Consider the following 22,996-nt stretch of genomic DNA (forward strand, 5'->3'; position numbering starts at 1 on the left):
CCGAAAGCTCCTTAGGAATGCTATCGTTTGATCTTCAAGAGATCCCCAAGCGTGTGCCACCAGATAGTCCCCTCGCTCCCCAATGGTACACTCTCCAATCGGAGACTTCACCGGGGAATGACGTCATGCTCGCTGCCTGTATAGGAACTCAGGCTGACGAGGCTTTTCAGGAGGCTTGGTAGTCCGATTCAGGTGGCTTGATACCGGAGACCCGAGCCAAGGTTTACTTGTCTGAATAATGATTGTCGTGAGAAGAAAATAGCAGAAGCCCATCCCACCTAATTTTGCAAAACAAAATATAATTGTGCTCATATTTTAATATTAGCGTATATTTGAAAAAAAATTAGATGAAAAATACAAAAAAAATTTAAGTGATTTTACCTTAAAAATAAATAAATAATCATTGCTTTGTAAATTGCTTCCACCTCAGATAATAATTTTAATTAACATAAGAAAAAAAAAAGATAACATAATAAATTTTAAACTAACTTTTAAAAAAGAACGTGTATATATAAATTCTAATGTAATTAGGAATAGGAAGTGATAATAATGTCTATATATATATAAGAACGTAATTACTAGTATACCTAAATTTTTTGTATTCTTTCTTTACTCTACGATAGATAATTAAATACATACAAACTTAGTTTGTGTTTAATTATTCGAAATACATTATTATTGCTTGATACATTTAGTTATTATGATGAAGATGAATGATTCTTCTCATAATGATGATAATTATAATAATAAGGGGAAGAATGTTAAAGATATAAAAAATGAAGATTTATTAAACTTCAAATACCCAACATCAAATATTGAAGAAGATGATATATCAAAGTATTTTCTTGAAAATAATGATGTTGGTCGTATAATGGAAGACATCTTTAAAGAATCTCCTCTTCCTCCACATTATTCTCAACATGGCCTCTCAAATTCCATTCAAAATCTCAACAAGTAAGTTTCTTAATTAATTAGTTATCTCATAATTATGATATATAATTCACTTTTTTGTTTTTTTTTCAATTATAGTACTAATTTTTTTGTTTCATACTAGTAATGATCATGGGACTGAAATTCCAACAATTAATAAAGATGATCCCCCTGCTTTAATGTCCTTCCCACCAATACAACATCAGGTGAGATGTATTTTTTGAATTAAAAACCCTAATTATTTGGTTGTCATGTCTTTTTTATATCTCTATTATATTAAATGTGCGAGTTTTTAGCGGTTAAACCCTTCCAATTATCATTTTACTTACACTTAACATTTCAACCTCAAGTTCGCAATTAACTGTGAAAAATAGATAACACCTTAAATTTATTAAGAGTTGAATAGTTTGGAGGGTTTTACCACTAAAATTTGAATTTAGAGAGTTAAGTATAAGTGGAATGATAGTTGACAGGGTTTAGCCACAAAAAACTCTTAAATGTGCTTATGTAATTGCTCTTGTTTTAAACATTGTGATTCAAATTTAAATTTATTTAAACCTGCATATATTTAAAAATATATTATTATTATTATTTAAACTTATCTCTATTATATTGTATTTGTCTTACATTAAATGTGAATATCTATCTAAAGAAAATTGTTAGTTTAACGATTTTTTTTTTTAATTTTTCGTTAACGGGTTAAAACTAACACAGTTAAATCAATTAATTAATTATTTTTTTTTTTTAAAAAAAAAATTAAGATTAAATTTAATTTATTTATTGTAATATAATTTAGATAATTATTTAAAAATATCAACAAAATTAGATAATTATTTTTTTATATAAATTTTAATTTAAATTTAAATTCGACATTAATGCAAATAATTAATCATACTTTATATCAAATTTTTTTTAGTTATTTACTTAACTTACTATTTAATAAAATTAATTAGTTAGATACAATTTTTTATAAATAAATTTAAAACTGTATTTTATATATTTAACAAAATATAAGAATTGTATTAAATTTACCTTTTATTATTATTATTTAAATTAATATTTAAGGTTAGCAACTGATACAACTTTAAGCAAACAATGTTACTAATGCCTAATACTATATAATATAACAAAAGTTAAAATTGTCTTCTCTTGCGTTTATTATTAAGCTCTACTTGAAACACTTAATTTAAAAGGTAAAATTTTATTGATGAATAATTTGTTTTATTTTAAGGCTCCTGAGATGGAAATATCAATCGATTCTGCAGAAGCAGTATTACAGAACTTTCAATTAGTGCTGAATCAGGTAATTTTTTTTTATTTTTTTATTTTCTTTTAAAAAAACCAAATTATATAATAAAGATTCGATAAAATACTAAATTTATTTCTTAGTAAATATTTGACACAATTCTAAAATAGGTCCCAAAACGTGTTCGAGATTACTACAAAAATGTATTGTATCGCCGTGCAACAATATTGCAGAGACAAAACCAATATGGAGAAACAATAAGGTAATATTACATATAATTTTTTATAATTCTAATAGAAAAAGTGTACCTCTTCTATAAAAATTATAATTTTGTTTTTTTTTTTAATTTACACTTCTAATGATTTCAGGACAGACAGAGTGGAAGAAATATTCACTAATTATATTGACACAAGACTTATATCATTGTTGTTCATCGACGACGAGCTTTAACCACTCATCAGTTATTCTATAAAAAAAATGATGAGTTTTATTTTCTTTTTTATACAGTTTTTTATTTTATAGTTATTAATTTATTATTTATTATTCACAATTAGTTTTTTATAAAATTAATGATGAGTTGTTGATTTTTTCTTCTTAAATATATATTTATATATAACTAATGTATAAAACTAGAAGGGGTCATTTCATTTTTAGCCTACAAAACTCACAAATAAAAAAAGAGCAAAACTGTTTTGACTAAGAGCATTAAAGAAGTAATGATTTGATCCTACAAGAAATAAATATTTTTGCAGCTTTGAAGGAATGAGCCACTAAAGTTTCACTAAGCTGGTTATAATACCTTTAAGAATGGAGCATTACAAGGCTGTAAAAGTTTGCTTGGTATTCCGAAAATGAAGACGAGTTCTTTCTCTTCCAAATCGAACTTGTTGTTGGCATATATAATCAGGAAGCTGCATCTAAATCAACCTCACCCTCAATGATCCCCGCCTCTCCCTCAGAATCTGCTTCCAATTGGCCCATCTCTGGACCGGCATCTGTGTCAGAGCTTTGCTTCTGGTTTTCGTCCGGCATTGGACTGCCACCTTGGGACACCATGTCAGTCACACCAGCGGTTTCAGGTTCAGCATCCATTGGGGTTGTAGAGGCCTCGAGATCACCTCTGATTCCTTCATCATTCTCACTCGCATGAGTTGAGATCTATACTGGTGAGAGAAAACAAAATTAGAAGACATTAACGAGATAACACAGCAAATGCAGAAAAACTTATTATAGAAAGCAAGGGAAGAACAAGATGGGGTTCCATTATACCTGATTTTCTTCCCCTTGCTGTGCAGAACCCTTTGCTTCTTCCTTTTTAGCACGTTTAGCCCTGTCATTTGATTTTCTCAGGCTTGTGGGAAATGAATCGAACAATGATGATGTCTCTGTGATCAATTTTTAAAAGTAGTCTTACCTTAGAAAATCCCTCCAAGTCCTGTCTAGCTGAAAACCGTAGACCTTTCCAGCAATACACCTGCATACCGGTAGTGACCATTATTAGATGGCACAAACTCAGTTTTAATGTAAACAAGTAAATATGAGATGTTACTGAATCAGCTTTAGAACTAATGCAGTATTGAATAACCTATGTCCTATATAATATAGAATAAAAATAATTAACACTGAAACAAACTAACTAATCACCACAAAAGTTAATTACGCACCCTGTTGTTTTTATGGTGATACTCAGCTTCTATCCCAGCAGCAGGATCCATCTGTAATTTGAAGAATTTATTTTATTTAGTAATGCCAGAAGATTTAACCTGATACGGATTATGATATATGAAAACCAATAACCAACATATGCTTATGAGAGAACATAAACGAGTTTAAAGTTTGTCAAATGGCTCATCAACAAGTAAATAAAATTTTTAAGGTGCTCACATCTTCAGCCAATGGTTTCCAGTATTCTGCTATGGAAGGAGTCTGAACACGTTGAGGATCCGTTAAAGCATTCTGAACAGGTCAATGATCAAAACGTTCAGCAAATAATCTGGGAATAATTAAAAGAAAATTATGCTAGTTCTGTTTCATGCCCTTCCGCAGAAACTACAAGCTTGTAAGGCCTATAGTATTCCATAATTGGGATAATTAGATTGGAATTTGATAACTTACATAATTTATTGGTTTCTAAAAATAAAATAAAAAATCATTGATTTCAGTTTATATAAAATTTTGAAATTTTTACATGAAAAATCCATTTTGCACAATTTATTACCTAAATACCTCTACACGCTTATGTCTACATTTTTACTTACAAAGTTGGTTTTATTACACAAATACCACTTAGTCATCATTCCATCCATCATCTATCAAATCCTACTCTCTTCCCTCTCTTTTTTCATTATATATCAATCAATCCATCATTTCACTCTCTTTTTTTCTTCTTTTCTTTTTATTTTTAATTTTATTTCAGTTTTTAATTTTTTATTTTTAATTTTATTTCAGTTTTTAATTTTTAATTTTTATTTTTATTTTCAGTTTTTAATTTTTAATTTTTTTTCCATAACAATTCTTCTTTTCTTTTTATTTTTAATTTTTAATTGTAAAGCTAGTTTCTTATATATTGTTGCTTAGGTCTAGGATTGACTTCTATCAATCAATCCATCATTTCACTCTCTTTTTTTCTTCTTTTCTTTTTATTTTTAATTTTATTTCAGTTTTTAATTAAATCTTTTTAACTTATTAGTTTAACTTTACAACTTCTGTAATACTTTCATGACAAAAGAGAAGACTTTGACTAGGCCATTCAACTGATATAAGCATGTACAAATAAATTCGTACAATTTTAATGTCATTTTCATTCTCGCTGGACTAGCTCAAAGCCACGTCGAAATAATTAGATAACAAAATAAAATAATAAGAAACAATTACCGATGATATTCTATACTTGAAAAGAAAACGATCTAATTCATGCTTATAGTAGTATTGACGTGAGTAGAGTTATAAAATTAATATTAGAAAAGTATTAGGACAAACATGATTAAGATTTATGAGTAAAGGTGGCAAAGCTAATAGATTAGATTAACTCGGTCGATCCATTTTTATATCATCAACGGGTAACAATGAGATTTATCATGGATGTTGATGTTCAAAGAGTTTTTCCTGTATTTTAGTTTGTATACAGTTGTTTTGTAGTTTTATTATAGTTTTGCTACTTGCATATGTTATTTCACTATAAAATTAATATGCAACTATTTGCACAAAACTTACTATGTATAACTACTATTTCTTAGTCCCCATCAAATTAAATTCTTGCATAATATATAAACTATCATAAAACGATAATGCAACTATAAGACAACTATTTGCACTTGCATACAGTTGTTTTGTAGTTTTATTATAGTTTTGCTACTTGCATATGTTATTTCACTATAAAATTAATATGCAACTATTTGCACAAAACTTACTATGTATAACTACTATTTCTTAGTCCCCATCAAATTAAATTCTTGCATAATATATAAACTATCATAAAACGATAATGCAACTATAAGGCAACTATTTGCACTTGCATACAGTTGTTTTGTAGTTTTGTTATAGTTTTGCTACTTGCATATGCTATTTCACTATAAAATTAATATGCAACTATTTGCACAAAACTTACTATGTATAACTACTATTTCTTAGTCCCCATCAAATTAAATTTTTGCATAATATATAAACTATCATAAAACGATAATGCAACTATAAGGCAACCAAAACAAAAAATAAATCAAAATGCAACTGTATATAACGTAGATGTATTATTCATGAGGTTTTTTTTAAAAAATTTTCACATCATACATTGTTTTGGATTTAGTGGGAGCTCCAGATCTGTTTGTTACAGATCTACATTTCATGAATATAGATTTCGATATTAGGGGGAGTTATTTTGATCGAATAAAATAGAAAACAAATGTGTAATTTCAGTTTCTTCACAGTTTTTCTGATTTTTTTTTCGTCATTTTCAGTTTAGATCATTGCAGGCATTCTTTTCCAGTTGATTTTGCCAGAATTAATAGTTGTATTTTTCTCGTTTTGGTTTCATTTTGGTTGTTTTGCGGTTTTGAAACGAGCGCGTATTTTCATCTTCATGGTTCGCTCTGTACAGCTGAAGGCTTAGTGCATGTGGTATTTTTGTAAATATTTGTATGTGGACTGTATAAATGTTTAATGGGCCGGCCCAAAGTATTTTTGTAATTTTTTTTCCTTTTTTGTATTTTTTTGTTTTTTTCCCTAAAATTTTCGTACTAAGTTAAATACAAGGGCTTAGGAGTAAAATCTGTTTGTAAACTTAATATCTAACAGGTTTTGTTACTTTCAAAACTCTAAAACGAATTGTAGAAGAAAATTGGAGACAAAAGGATATTTAAGTTATCATTACCGAATTATTATTTTCTCATGATTTGTAATAATATTCTCTTTTAGAAATACAAGGGAATTTCTTTTCATTCCCCTAAAAGATTAAAGGAATGAAAACTGAGAATTATGTTACTGTTATTATATATATTGCTAGGATTCTCATTTCTAAATTAACAAAAGAAAAGATTTAACTTTACACATCAAAGATAGTTATGACATTATGAACTAATTCCACTTCTAGTGTTACTTGGAAGTTAATTAAGTTCACATCCTGGCAAATGTTAGTGTTAATAAAATCATTTTAGAAAGGCAAGATAACACACCGGATTCTGATCTGACCATTTCCACAATTGAGAGAGTTCTTTATTTCCAAGTCTCCACCTTGGCCTACTGAAGAATATATAAACAAACATATTTCAAACACATAAGAAAGAAAGAAATATAATCAAGAAGCATGTTGCTTTATCAATTTTAGATGGATATAAAAATAAATAAACCAATTTATGAGGAGACAAAACAAATTACACAGGAGTACATAGAAGTAAAACACAAGGCTAGGGACTAGGAATATATTCATTTTTAATTTTAGCTTATTCAGATTAAAGTAAACTTAAACAGTCTCTAAATTCACTAAAAGATAACAAAGCCACGAAGAGACCCACAATTCCATTCATTCCATATACTCCAGTAGGAGGGATATTCCCCAGTTCTGTCACCTACAAAGCAAAAGAGCCTGGGCGAAATCCAAATCCAACATATAAGACATACCCATCTCAAATAAAATGATCACTACTCGTAAGTAAATAGCTAAAGAGTCTCTCCAACACAGAATGCCTTAATAGGATAGGATATATACTATGTACTGTATATACATTATATTATAAAATAAAAATAAAAAACTCCTTAGCTAGTAACAAATAGACAAGTGCTTTATAGGATAATTAAGGACTGAAATTTGTGGACTTGCATACCGTTTCTTAGCTCCATCTTGGACAACTTTCTTCTCTATAGGTTGTTTTTCAAATGGGGGACAGCCATCACGCTTCTTAATAAGCACAAAAAGATAACTCGTAAATAAATTAAGCTTCATAACAACAATCAATTTTCTTTCTAAAAGTCTAAGCAAGAGAAAATGATGAGGCATCTGAGACATTCTCACCCAATTCTTTTCACGTTCTGAGTATATGCTCGATCAACTTTATGAAGAAAATCTTTACCCTTTGGTTTGGTGGAGTCATCTCAAGCAGCTTTTTAACATGCTCCTCGTATGATCATTTTATTTCCTCTTTCTGGAAGCACGTCAAGTTGTTAAAATTAATCTTTACAGTTGTGTCTTCACATAAATCTGTATTCATAGGCATAAAACTCCAAATAAAAATGACCTTTCAATAGGCATAAACTTTCCTATTAAGGAAAAGAAACTAATCGAACCTTCATGCTCAAATAAAATAAGTGATAAATATCATAGTTTAGCCTAGTGCACAGTAAGATAGCTTCATAAAAAGATACATAACTTGTACAGTAAATATCATATGCTGTTTGCTGATGACAACTATGTTTTTTGCCAAGCTAATAATGGTTCTGCTAGTAGCGTCATGTCTCTCCTTAGACGATTTGAACATGCTTCTGGACAACAGATTAATCTTGGTAAGTCATCAGTTTTTTTCAGCCCAAATGTTAATGGTCAGCTCCGCCACAGTATTTGCACTACTCTTCATATGCCTGAAGCTTCCGAAAACAGCTTTTACTTGGGTCTGCCAAATATTATTGGAAGGAATAAAAATGCTATTCTAGGCTTTCTCAAAAATAAAGTCATGAATAGAATCAATAGCTGGTCTGGCAAGTTACTATCTGGTGCAGGCAAGGAAATTCTCTTGAAGACTGTAATCCAATCTCTTCCCACTTATGCCATGAGTGTTTTTCTTATCCCTCTTGGCACTTGTAATGAGATTGAAAAGCTAATGGCTCGCTTCTGGTGGAAAACTACGAATAGCAAAGGCAATGGAATTATTTAGATGAATTGGGACCGACTTTCCCGTCCAAAAGATGAAGGGGGCTTAGGTTTTCGTCTTCTCCATGATTTTAACTTGGCTATGCTTGCTAAGCAAGGGTGGAGGTTTCTCTGTCACCCCGACTCTCTTGTTTCCAGGCTTTATAAAGCGCGATACTTTCCCCATGATGATTATCTCTCAGCTGATTTGGGTTGTAATCCCAGTTTTGTTTGGCGAAGTATTTGGAGCGCAAAAGATCTGGTTCGTCATGGAGCTAGGAGAACTATAGGTACTGGAACTTCAACTCATATTTTGCACCAACCTTGGTTACCCGATCCTGATAATCCTTTCATAACCTCATCTCATGTGGGTCTCATTGGTCATCATGTAAGCTCTCTTTTCTCGGTTGAAGACCGAAGCTGGGATATTGATCTGGTTCGAGATATGTTCAATGATCGGGATGCTAATCTGATTCTAAGCATTCCCTTAAGCTTCTCTGCTTCCTCGGATTTCTAGACATGGTCTAACGAAAGCACTGGCCATTTCTCTGTCAAAAGTGCCTACCGTATTCTTCAACAATCCAAAGACCCAAGACTCGGTAGCAACAATTCTGGTTTCTGGCACAAGTTATGGCAATTGAAGATCCCACCAAAGGTTAGAAACTTTCTCTGGCGTGCTGCTTCTGGGACGCTTCCAACTTGTGTTAATCTCAGAACTAAGCATGTTGATATTCCATCGCTTTGCCCTGTCTGTCATGCTTCACCAGAGACAATCTCCCACATCCTTCTCTCATGCAATTTTTCTCACTCCGGTTGGAGTCACATGGGCCTACCAGCTGGGGTCTCACTTGATCTCTCTTTTGCTAGCTGGTTGGATAGTCTTTTTGACTGCCTTGATGACGACCGAGTCTGTTCCCTCTCTATGGTCTGTTGGTCCTTATGGAAAGCCAGAAATTCAATTGTTTGGAAAGATAAGGCGCTTTCTATTGCAAATGTTGTAACATCAGCCCGCATAGCTCTTGATCATTGGCGAAAAGCTCAAGACAACACCTCTCTGTCTTACATTTACTCTGGTAATTGTGATGATGGAGCTGAGCTTTGGACTAAACCAGGTATAAATACAATCAAGATAAACGTTGATGCTGCTATTTTTGCTAGTGACCACCAGTATGGCTATGGAATGGTTGCAAGAAACAACTCTGGATCCCTCATCGATGCTAAAGCCCATTGCTCTAATGGTGTCTTTGCTCCTGAGGTTGTGGAGGTTATGGGCATCAAAGAAGCTCTCAGCTGGATCAAACGCCAAGGTTGGCAACATGTTGAGTTGGAATCGGATAGCTTAGTTTCAATCCAAGCTATTCGCAGCCACTCACCTCTTCATTCTATCTTTGGGAACTTGGTTCAAGATTGTATTTCACTTATGCTTTCTTTGCCTTTTGTTAAACGATCAGCAAACCGCCTAGCACATGCTGTTGCTAGGATGTCGCGGTCTCTATCTGGTCGTCTTATTTCTGTGTCTAATGCTCCAGTTTCTATACTAGACATTTTGTATTCAGAAATTTAATTTAATGAAGTTGATATTTCATCAAAAAAAAATATATATATATATTAAGATGACTAATATTAATGACACAAAACTCTCAATTTAACTCATTTTCTTTCTTCGATGCAGCATGAACAAAATGAACTGAACAAAAAATAAATGCTTGTATAACTTGCTAAAACAAATGCATTATAGTACTTACCATACTCTCAGAGGGCAAATCATTTTCACTTTTACCTGGGGCCTAGTGGCAAATGAGAGTTAGTGTCTACTACTAAGTGCATATAAGAACTGAAATAGATCATTGCAAAAATTGCTATTACCTTAAGATAGTTGAATAGTACAAGGCACTGGACAAGAATATGTCGCCGAAAACTATATTTACACAAGACTTATATCACTAATTATAATTATTTTAATTTACACTTCTAATGATTTCAGTACAGACACAGTGAAAGAGATATTCACTAATTATATTGACACAAGACTTATATCACTGTTGTTCATCGACGACAAGCTTTTACCACTCATGTCTTTTAGAAGAGAATGATGAGTTTTATTTTTTATTTATTTAATGAAATACTTTTCCATTCAAAAAAATATATATTATTCCTTTTCATATTGAGAATTACAAAAGTCACCCTTTATACTTGAGATTCTCTTTTAAAATTTGTAACCTTGACGATGTGGTATGGAAATTTTCTATATGTATTATTACTAGTGACAATGTACATCAACACTCATAACATAATGTCATCAACTCAACTTTTTATTGGCCACTAAATACTAATCATAAGCTAAAATTTATTCTGAACATAAATTAAAAAAATAGAGAAATTTGCGGCTAAATCCCCATATATTTTTAAAGGTGATTCTACAATGCACCCCTTTAAAAGGGATGTATTGATGCACCCTTAATTTATTTCAGCATTCAGAAAAATTATTTAGTCTAATTTTTTTTCATATTCATGTATGTTATAACTATTTAAGATATCCTATAAAATTTTGAGAAATTCAGAATAATTTACAATATAGAGAACAATGTTCAAACAGTTGATTTTACACGCATATAAAATAAAATAGTCACGCGTGCAATACACTGTTTGAACATAGTTTTCGGCGTGTTAAACTTTTTTAAATTTCTTAAAATTTTGCAGGATGTCTTAAATAACTATAACGTACATGACCATGAGAAAAAATTTGAATAAAAAATTATTTCGGATGCTAAAACAGATAGGGGTGCATCAATATATCTATTTTAAAAAGGTACATGGTAGAATTTCCCTATTTTTAATTGTTATACACTTAATTTTATTTTTTTTTTTGTAAAACCCTCTTGTCTTTAATTCTGCATCGTTAAATTTGGCCATTAAATACCAATTGAGTTTACCGATATGTACACGTGTTTTCATTGGCCATAACAATTTTAATAATTTAAAGGAAAATTTGCGGTAAAAGTCCTCAAAATGTCACTTTGTTACAGATTAGTTCTCAAGCTCGAGAAATATCAGCAATAGTCCTCAAGGTCGCACCATTTGTAAGTCCGTTAGTCCTAAATTTAACTGCTTCGTGAATTTATTCAAGAGTGCCACGTGTTGAAGCCTTATTGGTCCAAATAATAATTTTAATTAAAAATAATTAAAATAAAATAAAAACTAAAAAATATTTTAAAATTATAAATTTATTTTATTTTATTTATTTTTTCTGTCATCTTCTTCCTTTCTTCTTTTCAATACCCAGAAATTACCCTGACCCTTTCTCTTCTCTTTTCCCTTCGTCTTCTTCCTTCTACGCACCTCCACAACCACCATGGCCAGAATCGATTGAATCCCATACCTAAAAAACTCATAACTTTCCAGCCGTCACCCACCTATTTTGGGGTTTCTTTCTACCAAAAACAAACCTGTAACACCAACTTGTACCAGACCAAAATTTCATAATCCCTAGGTCCCAAAACCCAATTTTCCCTTCTGACCGATCTCGTGAGCCCACCCTCTCTCTCTCTCTCTCTCTCTCTCTCTCTCTCTCTCTCTCTCTCTCTCTCTCTCTCTCTCTCTCTCTCTCTCTCTCTCTCTCTCTCTCTCTCTCTCTCTCTCTCTCTCTCTCTCTCTCTCTCTCTCTCGTCGAACAGCCACACCCAAACCTGATGTCGGCCATTCTCGGTCCTTCAAGCATGAAATGAACCTAGAAAAATCTCCTCAGTTGAATATCTCATCAGTTCAAAAAAAATTCCAAATCACATAAAGTAAAACTTAAACCCTAAAAACGAACAAAACTAAACAAAATGGAATCTTCCCAATTCAGACATCCAAATAATGAATTGATAATAAAAAAAGAGAAAGCCCAAACCTGAGGAATGAATCAATGGTCGTGTTCCTTGGTGTGCTGCTGGTGCTCGAGATGGCGATGCTCTACGGGCAGAGCGGCGAGGTAGGAGAAGATCATTCCACCGAAGCAGACATGGTAGAACGGATCGATAAAACCGGTCTGAATGTGGGTTGGGGGTTGGTGGGTTTCTCCACGCCAAGAGAAAGGGCTGGGGGTTGGTAGGTTTTCTGGCAGAGTGAGAAGAAGAAGAAGACGGAGAAGAAGAAAAGAAAGAAAAAGGAAAAAAAAAAAGAAACAGAAAAAAGAAATTATTTTTTAAACAATTTATTTATTTATTTATTTTTATTTTTAAAATTACAATAATAATTTGGACCAATAATATTTTGACACATGTCAATTTTTAAAAAATAAGCGGCTCAGTTAAAATTGGGACTAACGGACAAATAAAAATCATGAGCTTGATGACTATCACCGCTATTTTTCGAGCTTGGGACTAATATATAACAAAGTGAACATTTTGAGGACTTTTGTCGCAAATTTTCCTAATTTAAACAATATAAAAATTTATTTTAAAATAAATAAATAAAAAAGAAACAAAAAAAAAATCCTAAAATCCAAATCCATGAATGAACCCCTTTTCTCTCACCAATCTTATTTCACTCTTTCTCTGTGCGATAAACCAAAGCACCACACTACAATACTAATCGTCCCCTACCATCTGCAATCGTCGAGGAAGAGATCTAATCGCAAGGTGGGGGCTTTGTCGGTGCTAGAGAAAGGTAGATGAGGGATTGGAGTTTTATTTATTTGATTTGGGTTTTTTTAGGATAGATATGAAAATGGAATTGTTTTCTAATTTTTTTTGGTGTTGATTTGGATTAAAGTAATAGATTGTGGCGTTGGTCATCATGGATAGTAATGATGGATGAACCAGAGATCCAAGAAGAAGAGAAATAACTTATTTTATTTATTTTTAATTTTAAAACAATTTTTTGTAATATTTAAATTATTAAAATTATTTGGACCAATTAAAATACGATACGTGTACATGTGCATATATAGTGGCAAACCCAATTAACAGTCAAACTTAACGGATTTAAATCCCTATCTATTTTTTTTTTTTTTAAAAAAAAATTTAAATTCTATTTTTTATTTATTTACATTTAATTAGTTCAAAAATAATAATTTTTTTTTTGTCAAAAAAAAAAAAGATAACATAATTTTTTAAAAAAACTAATTAGAAATAATAAGCCTACGTATATAAATAGACAAATCATGTATATTAGGAATTTGCTAATTAGTCTATGTTATAAATAAAATCAATAATAAGCATACGTATATAAATAGATAAATGTGTATATTAACAGTATGATGGATATGGGAGAATTTCAAAAATAATTATTAAACTTCCAATTTCCATCAACATGGTATAATAAGGAAAATAATGAAGTAATTATTGATGAGGATGTTGGTGGTTTAATTGAAGAATTATATCATGAAGATAATGATTTAATAAGTCATAATAATTGGATGCAATTAAACTTTCAATTATTGCCAATATCGTAAGATTATGATTTAATAAGTACCATTATTCTTAAAGGAACTATTTTTTATGATAAGGAGCCTGTTGGTGATACTATGAAACACATATTTAAAGACTCTAATACTTCTCCTAATAATAACAATCCTCATCAACTTGGCATCTCAAATTTCATGCAACAACTCAATATGTAAGTTTATTTTATTAGTTAATTTCTCTCATTATATAATTTTATGATATATATATATATATTTATTGATTTTGTGGTTTGATATATGATACTAGTGATGATCATGTGACTAATGAAACTCAAGTACCATTCTTGATGAATAATGAAGACTCTTTTGCTTCAAATTCAATGCCCTTCCGGCCACTAATACAAAATCAGGTAAAATTATATTATAATCCTATCTTCAATATATATATATATATATATTTGAAAAGATCTTTAAAATAATTAGAATTACATAAGAAAAAAGTGAACTCTTTCTTCATGATCCATGTCTTCTTCTGCTTGTTTTGAGTTTTGATAATAAAATTTTGTAAGAAAATTTAGACATAATATGAGTTTTGTTGAGTTGGTTTGATTTGTCAATTTTGAATAGTTTGTTTGCTGAATTGATAGTCAGAATTATTTAATCATGCTCTCAAAACATAATCCTTAATTAAATGAAAATAAAGTACCTTGGAGATTTTGTGGTGAATGATCACCTTCAAAACCGATTGTTACAACAGTAACAATATTCAAGAATGCATAAACAAAACTAAAACCAATCACAAAATTAAAATTAGACAAGAAAAACTTAGCTCGAGAATGAATGAATTATGGATCTTTTATTGATTAGGAATAGTCAATAGTATACAATTGAATAAGCCTAAGATTACATGCTCAACACAGTGAATAATTACAAAGAAATAGAAAATCACTTCTAGAGTGATACTCCTATTACATTCCTTTACGCACACTCATTATGATCTTGGACTCTCTCTCTAAACTTGACTCTGAATCTCAAGTATGAGCTTTAAAGATTGGAGATCAGAACTCCCTTTTAGAATAGAGAAACACTTATTTATAGTTGTTACATTTAATCCCAAAAGATTCTCTAAGAAATTAAATCATATAATTGATTCAATCACGAAATTAAAAAAAAATTAATTGTTTTAGTTATTTTGTTTTAGTTTAGTCTTTTTATTTAGTTGTTAGTCGATTAATTAAGCTAAAGATAGTTGTATGCTGCTGTTGATGGTAAAGTGTCTCTGAAATTGTAAAATAACTGTGTGCTCAATTCTGTTAACTCTTTGAATTAGTTTGGATGCTTAAAAACCTGTGTGTAAATGCAATTTTGTTAATCTGTGAAAATTATTATAATTGTTTTACTATGGTTTGTGGTAAGATTGACAGACAAGATAGCTTAGAACTTGCATGTTTTGTTCTTTTGAGGCGAAATCTTTGACAATGTTCAATAGGAATATGATTTAGGCATTTGTTGGATAGTTTGAGCCTTTCTAGCCTACCATTAAATTTTTATCCCTAGTTGACCCTCTTGAGCCTAAACCTGTTTTTTTCTCATCTATTGAACCGAAAAATATATGTCCACACTGCTAATTTTGTCTTCACCATTTTATCTATGATATCATAAGCTACACAATTAGTTTGGGGGAGCCAAGATACCTAGTGTGAGAAGAAAAATAGATGGAAGAAAATCCTGCAAGATTGAAAAGAAAAGAAAAAAAAAAGAAAAAAATGTGTAACTCAATGTCACTGAAAGGAAAAAAAAAAGAAAGAAAAGTAAGTTGTGTTTGAAATTTTATTATTTGATTTTAATTTCGTGATTTTATTAAAGTCGAAATTTTATTATTTTGCATTTGTTATTATAAACTCTACTTGAAGCAAAAAATTCTGAATTTAAAAGATTATTGATGAATAAATTTTGTTTTTTTTAAGGCTCCTCAGATGGATCTGTCAATCAATAATGCAGAAGCAGTATTAGAAAGTTTTAAAGCAGTGGTGAATCAGGTTATTATTATTTTCTTTATTTATTATTTTTTTAAAGGAAAGATTGTTTAAAAGAACAAAATTATATAAAACATAGATTTTTGTAAAGTATTTGATTCATTTGTTAGTAAATTTTTGAGACAATTTTATTTTTAACATAGATGCCACAAAGTGATCAGGTTTATTATAACAATGTGTTCCGTCACCTTGCAACAAGCTTCGAGGAGAAACAAAGCCAAGGTGGTAGAGAAGAAGAACCAATTAGGTGAAAGAGAACTGGTTTTTAAAAGTTCTACCTTGCTACTAATTAACTCTCAAAATTTACTTTTTGGCGACAAAACTCGGGTTCTGTTAGCATTTTGATATTTTTTTTTTATTTTTTGTTGTTCACTGTCATGGTGGACTGTTTATGTATTTATGGTGTACACATGACACAATTTAATTGGCATACGTATGTTAGGTTATATTTAGCCTATGTTTCGGGTCTGAAAAGTAAGCATTTTCTCGTCTATTAGTGTCTTTTGGATCGATTTTACGTTTGATTTTCATTATTTCAGGTTCCGGGGTGTCAAAGTTCAAATTCAGTCAAATGGTGAAAAAACGGGACAAATTGGCAAAAAATTGGAAAAAATCTGCTCGAGAGGCATCAGTAGTCGCGACCCTTTTTTGTGGTCGAGACTCTGGTCGCGACTTCGAGATTTCGACAGAACCTCTAATTTTCGAGGTTTGCCTGTAGTCGCGACCAGCTTAAAGGCTAGTCGCGACTAGGTACGGACGTCGTGGTTTTGACCTAATTTTAATGTTTCTCTCAATTGGAGGCACACCTCTCATCCCTATATAAGGCATACGACTCAAAAGGTCACCCTAAGCAGAAAAAGACCTAAAAAGTGGATGAAGGGGGAGAGGAAGCTATCTTGAAGACCCGAAGCGATATCACCTTCTAGTTTCTTTCTTTTACCCTTATTTCTTTCTTTTATGTGTAATTTTGTTTCAAATTTAATCATGGATGTTTTTATTGTTTTTATGAGCTAAATTTCCCATTAAGGGAGGATGATGAATGTTGTTTAAGTTTATGCCTAGTTAATAAATAATTGCCATTCCTCCATCTTATTTGTGAATACTATCTATATTTGTGTTTAATTCCATGTGCAAGTTTGATCACCTTTTACATGTTTAATGATCTCAATTCGAAATCTGAAAAGTGAGAATTGAGAATGCTAAAATTGGATAGTCTAGGTTTTGATGTGAAACGAAAGTATTTACATAGCCTTAGTCACAATTAGATTATTGCTTAATGCTGATTTCATGTTGATTTAATTAAGAAGTTAATTAGAGAACATGAGATTTAGAACCTAAAAGATCTGAAAAGAGTTAGGTTAATTCATAATCTGTCATTCACATTAAGATAAGGATAACAATTAGGTATTAACGTTGGTAACTTAACAACAGGATTCACCTCCCTAATCTCTCATCTTGATTAATCTTCATCTATTCTTTTTAATTTTCTGAATTATTTTCTTTAAATTGCAAAAAGTATTGTTTGACCAGATAGAATCATAAGTATAGTTTAGTAGTACTTAATCCAATTCCTTGTGGTTCGACCTCACTTGCGTGAGATACTACTTGATTGCGTATACTTGAGTAGTAATCATAATTTTCGTAACAAGTTTTTGGCGCCGTTACTGGGGAATTGTTTAAAGATTAATATTACACAAAATTATACTAACTTCTAGTTTGGTATATTTTCTCTTGCTGAATTTCTAAGGTTTCTCTTGCAAAACTGTTCTTATCTATTTCAGGTATTTTGAGTGCATGCCCCGCCAAGGGCAAGCAGTTATATTACCCGTTGACCCTGAAATTGAGAAAACTTGTAGAAGAAACCGAAGGAACAAGAGGCGGGAAAGAGTTTCAGCAACTGCTGAAACATCAGAAATCATGGCTGACAACGCTAATGCTGCAAACAATGGACGCAACAACGGTAATAATGGTGGTTCTGTTGAAGATCAAGCTAATGGCCATAGCTTGAGAGATTACATTCTCCCTACTCTTACGGGGGTGCAGTCATGTATCAGGCCACCGGTAGTGGATGCTAATAATTTTGAAATCAAACCTGCCATACTTCAAATGGTGCAGTCCTCAATTCAGTTTGGTGGCCTCCCTTCTGAAGATCCTAATCTGCATCTCTCGAACTTCATGGAACTTTGTGAGACTTTTAAAGTTAATGGAGTTAGTGATGATGCCATTCGTCTGAGATTGTTTCCATTCTCGCTCAGAGAAAGAGCCAAAAGATGGTTAATCTCCTTACCACCCAATTCTATTGCTACCTGGAATGATCTGGCAACGAAATTTTTGTCAAAGTTCTTTCCTCCAGCAAAGTCTGCCAAGCTGCGAGGAGAAATCAACAACTTCTGTCAACAAGACAATGAATCTCTCCATGAGTCTTGGGAGAGGTTTAAGGATCTGATCAGAAAGTGCCCTCATCATGGTATTGAGAAGTGGATGCTGGTTCATAACTTCTACAACGGGCTAGTTGGTAACACTAGAACTCTTATAGATGCAGCAGCTGGTGGAGCTTTTATGAGAAAGAGTGCAAATGAGGCTTACGATCTATTGGAGGAGATGGCTCTAAACAATCAACAGTGGCCAACTGAAAGGAGTCAAACTAAGAAGGTAGCTGGTGTGCTAGAGGTGGATGCCATTACAAAGTTGACAGCTCAGGTTGAGGCCTTGACAAAGCTAATCGCAGGGCAAGCTAAACAAGCCCAAGTTGTTTGTGAGATATGTGGAGGCAATCATCACTTTTCAGAGTGTCAGGCAAATGTGGATGATTTGCCAATGGATCAAGCAAAGGCCATTGGAAACTATTCCCAAAACAATAATTATGGGCACAACCAACATGGGTTCTACCAAAGAGAGAAACCAATTTCAACAAAACCAACAACAACAGCTTCAACAACAAAGTCCTAGTGGAGGCTCCACTATCCAAGCTGATTTATTGCTCCAATTCATGATGGAAACTAGAGCCTCTATTAAAACTCTAAAAACTCAAATGGAACAATTGGCTACTCAAGTGGCAAAACAAGCTCAAGGAAATTCACCTAGCACTAGTGATGCAAAAGGAAAAGAGCAATGTAAAGCAATTTCCTTGAGGAGTGGAAAAAATATGACGGGCCTGAGATGATACAACCAGTGGATGAGGAGATTAAAGATCAAACAGGCCAACTCAAACATCATCAGATAAGAAGATTACTGATAGCCCAGCACCACCACAACAGTCTCCACCAATCAGTATTGATCATCATGTGAAGATACCTTATCCTCAGAGACTTCGAAAGACCAATCTAGACAAGCAGTTTACAAAATTTCTAGAGGTCTTCAAAAGACTACACATCAACATTCCTTTTGCTGAAGCCTTGGAACAAATGCCCCGTTATGTGAAGTTCATGAAGGAGATATTGTCTAAGAAGAGAAAAATGGAGGACTATGAAACAGTGGCATCAACTGAAGAGTGTAGCGCCATTTTGCAAAAGAAACTACCGCCCAAGCTTAAAGATCCGGGTAGTTTCAATATTCCATGCTCTATAGGGGGTTCGGTGGAAACTAAAGCTCTATGTGATCTGGGAGCAAGCATTAATCTAATGCCATTGTCTGTCTTCAAAAGGCTAGGATTGGGAAAAGTAAAGCCTACAACAGTGACTTTACAACTGGCAGATCGTTCTTTGACTCATCCTCGTGGGATAATTGAAGATGTACTGGTGAAGGTTGGTAAGTTTATCTTCCCTGCAGATTTCCTAATCCTTGATATGGAGGAAGATTCAACTATTCCCATTATTTTGGGAAGACCATTCTTAGCCACGGGCTGAGCATTAATAGATGTTCAAAAGGGAGAGTTAAAGTTGCGAGTGCAAGATGAAGAGGTCAGTTTTAATGTTTTTGCCCCAACCGACATTCCTACCTGTTGCAAGATTGAGATGGTGAAGGGGTCTTTTGTCAAAGCTGATAAGAAGAAAGCAAAGCCTAAAGAGTGACTTCGAACGATTCAGCGTCGTTGGAAAAGATTGATGTGTGGTAGTTCTGAAGGTGAGCTTACTCTTGTGCAAAACTCTGAAATCAACACTAGTGGTGGTCAATTTTCTTCATTTAGTACGAGGGCTCTTTTGGATGAAAAGGGTCCACCTAACCCTTTCTGAAAGGGTCTCAGGTAAGTCTCTTCTCTCTGCATTTTATTGTATACATTGGGGACAATGTCATATTAAGTTTGGGGGAGAGATTTAAAATTTTTTATTTTCTGCACTTTAATTTTCTGTTTTAGTTAAGGAATGACAATAAGCTAGAGGATAGTTGTATACTGCTGATTAGTGTAATGTGATCTGAAATTGTAAAATAACTGTGTGCTTGATTCTGTTAACTCTTTGGATTAGTTTGGATGCTTAGAAACCTGTGTATAATTGCAATTACTCAATCTGTGAAAATTGTTATAATTATTTTACTATGGTTTGTGGTAAGATTGACGGGATAGCTTAGAACTTGCATGTTTATTCTTTTGAGACGAAATCCTTGATAGTATTCAATTGGAATATGACTTAGGCATTTGTTGGATAGTTTGAGCCTTTCAAGCCTACCATATTAGTGTCTATCCCTAGTTAACCCTATTGAGCCTAAACCCGTTATGTTTTTAATTTCACCCATTGATCCGAAAAATTTCGAAAAATTGTAACCATACTACTGATTTTTCTTCACCATTATATGCATGATATCATAAGCTAAATAATTAGTTTGGGGGAGGAGAAATATTTAGTGTGAGAAAATAGTTAGAGGGAGAAGAACTTGTAAGATTGAGAAAAGAAAAAAAATGTGTAATTCGATGTCACTGAAAAAAAAATGAAATATGAATGATGAAAAAAAAAACACAATAAAAAGTAAGAATGTGTTTGAAAAAAAAATTCAGTGATGTTGGGAAAAATAATAGAGATATCTTCTCTCAATCTTGGTAAATGCGGGAACATTATGAGGTTTTGAAAAAGAAAAGTAAGAAGCTTGTGGGTTCTGTTTGTGTGCTTATGATATCTTGAGCCAAAACCGTCTTTTGTCTATTTCTGAATATCTGAGCCATAATGCCTAAACCTTGAAAAGACCTAATGATTCCAAAGGATATTGTCAACATTAGTGGAGAAAGGTAAGCATGCAAGCTTATGAGTTATCTGCCGCGGAACTGTTGGAAAGAGTAAAACTTTTATAACAATGTTTCACATATGAATAAATTTTGTGGTTATACATAGTCTTATGAATTGAGCATCTGAGTTAATTGTTAGAGTTAGTAGGATCGAAATTCTAGTTTTTGCAAGGAAGAAAGCAGAGCATGAGTCAGCAGTGTAGTGATTATCTGATAGCGTAGTTAGTTTTTTTTTATCTTACTCGGGGGCGAGTAAGAATCTAGTTTGGCGGAATTTTGTTAGGTTATATTTAGCCTATGTTTTGGGTTTGAAAAGTAAGCATTTTCTCGTCTATTGGTGTCTTTTGGAGCGGTTTTACGCTTGATTTTCATTGTTTCAGGTTTCCGGGGTGTCAATGTTCAAATTCAGTCAAATGGTGAAAAAACGGGACAAACTGGCGAAAAATTGGAAAAATCTGCTCGAGAGGCATCAGTAGTCGCGACCACCAATGAGCCAGGTCGCGACTTCGAGATTTCGGCAGAACCTCTGATTTTCGAGGTTTGCCTGTAGTCGCGACCAGCTTAAAGGCTAGTCGCGACTAGGTACGGACGTCGTGGTTTTGACCTAATTTTGATTTTTCTCTCAATTGGAGGCACACCTCTCATCCCTATATAAGGAATACGACTCAGAAGGTCACCCTAAGCAGAAAAAGACCTAAAAAGTGGATGAAGGGGGAGAGGAAGCTATCTTGAAGACCCGGAGCGATATCACCTTCTAGTTTCTTTCTTTTACCCTTATTTCTTTCTTTTATGTTTAGTTTTGTTTCAGATTTAATCATGGATGTTTTTATAATTTTTATGAGCTTAATTTGCCATTAAGGGAGGATGATGAATGTTGTTTAAATTTATGCCTAGTTAATAAATAATTGCCATTCCTCCATCTTGTTTGTGAATACTATCTATATTTGTGTTTAATTTCATGTGCAAGTTTGATCACCTTTTACATGTTTAATGATCTCAATTCAAAATCTGAAAAGTGAGAATTGAGAATGCTAAAATTGGATAGTCTAGGTTTTGATGTGAAACGAAAGTATTTACATAGCCTTAGTGACAATTAGATTATTGCTTAATGCTGATTTCATGTTGATTTAATTAAGAAGTTAATTAGAGAACATGAGATTTAGAACCTAAAAGATCTGAAAAGAGTTAGGTTAATTCATAATCTGTCATTCACATGAAGACAAGGATAACAATTAGGTATTAACGTTGGTAACTTAACAACAGGATTCACCTCCCTAATCTTTCTTCTTGATTAATCTTCATCTATTCTTTTTAATTTTCTGAATTATTTTCTTTAAATTGTAAAAAGTATTGTTTTACCAAATAGAATCATAAGTATATTTTAGTAGTACTTAATCCAATTCCCTGTGGTTCGACCTCACTTGCGTGAGATACTACTTGATTGCGTATACTTACGTAGTAATCATAATTTTCGTAACAACGTAAATAAATATTTATAAATAAATTAAATTTAAAATAACATAAAAAAATATTTTTTTTTTCTTTTTTTCTACTATTTCTTTTTTTGAGATTTTTTTTCCTCTACTATTACGTGTATATATATCAAATATTATTACCTACCAATCATAAGTAATAAATGTCTAAGAATTTTTTACCATTAATTAAGTAATAAATGAATATAATATACGGTATATTAATGCACATTTTCCCCGTAGGGATGGGGCCCCGCCGGGACCCGCCCCTAATGGGGCGAGGATTCCCCGTCTAAATGGGGAACGGGGCGGGGACGGGGATTAAATTTTGTCCCCGAATGTTAAACGGGGCGGGGACGGGGATGACACTCCCCGCCCCGTTTAATTTATTAATTATTTTTTATTAATAGTTTATATTTTATATATGCGTTTGT

At 32.4% G+C, this 22,996-nt stretch overlaps 2 protein-coding genes and 1 non-coding gene across 3 annotated transcripts; 1 reads left to right on the forward strand and 2 right to left on the reverse strand.

Annotated features, from left to right (window-relative positions):
• Positions 1–3,509: 3,509 nt before the first annotated feature.
• LOC115713914 (THO complex subunit 1-like) lies at positions 3,510–9,301 on the reverse strand. Its single transcript, XM_030642393.2, has 5 exons — positions 7,492–9,301; positions 6,844–6,910; positions 4,061–4,132; positions 3,841–3,891; positions 3,510–3,650 (listed from the first exon to the last, which is right to left on the reverse strand). Exons 1-5 carry the CDS (start codon positions 7,671–7,673, stop codon positions 3,510–3,512), a joined length of 513 nt encoding a protein of 170 aa, XP_030498253.2. The 5' UTR covers positions 7,674–9,301.
• On the forward strand, positions 8,053–8,535 carry LOC115713913 (uncharacterized). The gene has a single exon (XM_030642391.2). The coding sequence runs from the start codon at positions 8,053–8,055 to the stop codon at positions 8,533–8,535; it is 483 nt and encodes a 160-aa protein (XP_030498251.2).
• Positions 9,302–18,299: 8,998 nt separating the features above from the next.
• LOC115715444 (small nucleolar RNA R71) lies at positions 18,300–18,406 on the reverse strand. The gene has a single exon (XR_004011315.2). It is a non-coding gene; the product is annotated as a small nucleolar RNA R71 (small nucleolar RNA).
• Positions 18,407–22,996: the final 4,590 nt, after the last annotated feature.

This window comes from Cannabis sativa, chromosome 1 (genome assembly GCF_029168945.1).
Source record: "Cannabis sativa cultivar Pink pepper isolate KNU-18-1 chromosome 1, ASM2916894v1, whole genome shotgun sequence".
Classification (NCBI taxonomy): Eukaryota; Viridiplantae; Streptophyta; class Magnoliopsida; order Rosales; family Cannabaceae; genus Cannabis; species Cannabis sativa.

Excerpts from the sequence above, each read along its gene's own strand:
- LOC115713914 (XM_030642393.2), bottom strand. The coding sequence starts at position 7,673 with ATGTCTCAGATGCCTCATCATTTTCTCTTGCTTAGACTTTTAGAAAGA. Across the intron at positions 6,911-7,491 it reads CAAGATGGAGCTAAGAAACG|TAGGCCAAGGTGGAGACTTG; the intron begins GTATGCAAGTCC and ends TATATTCTTCAG. Across the intron at positions 3,892-4,060 it reads GGAAACCATTGGCTGAAGAT|ATGGATCCTGCTGCTGGGAT; the intron begins GTGAGCACCTTA and ends TTCAAATTACAG.
- LOC115713913 (XM_030642391.2), top strand. The coding sequence starts at position 8,053 with ATGCTGTTTGCTGATGACAACTATGTTTTTTGCCAAGCTAATAATGGT.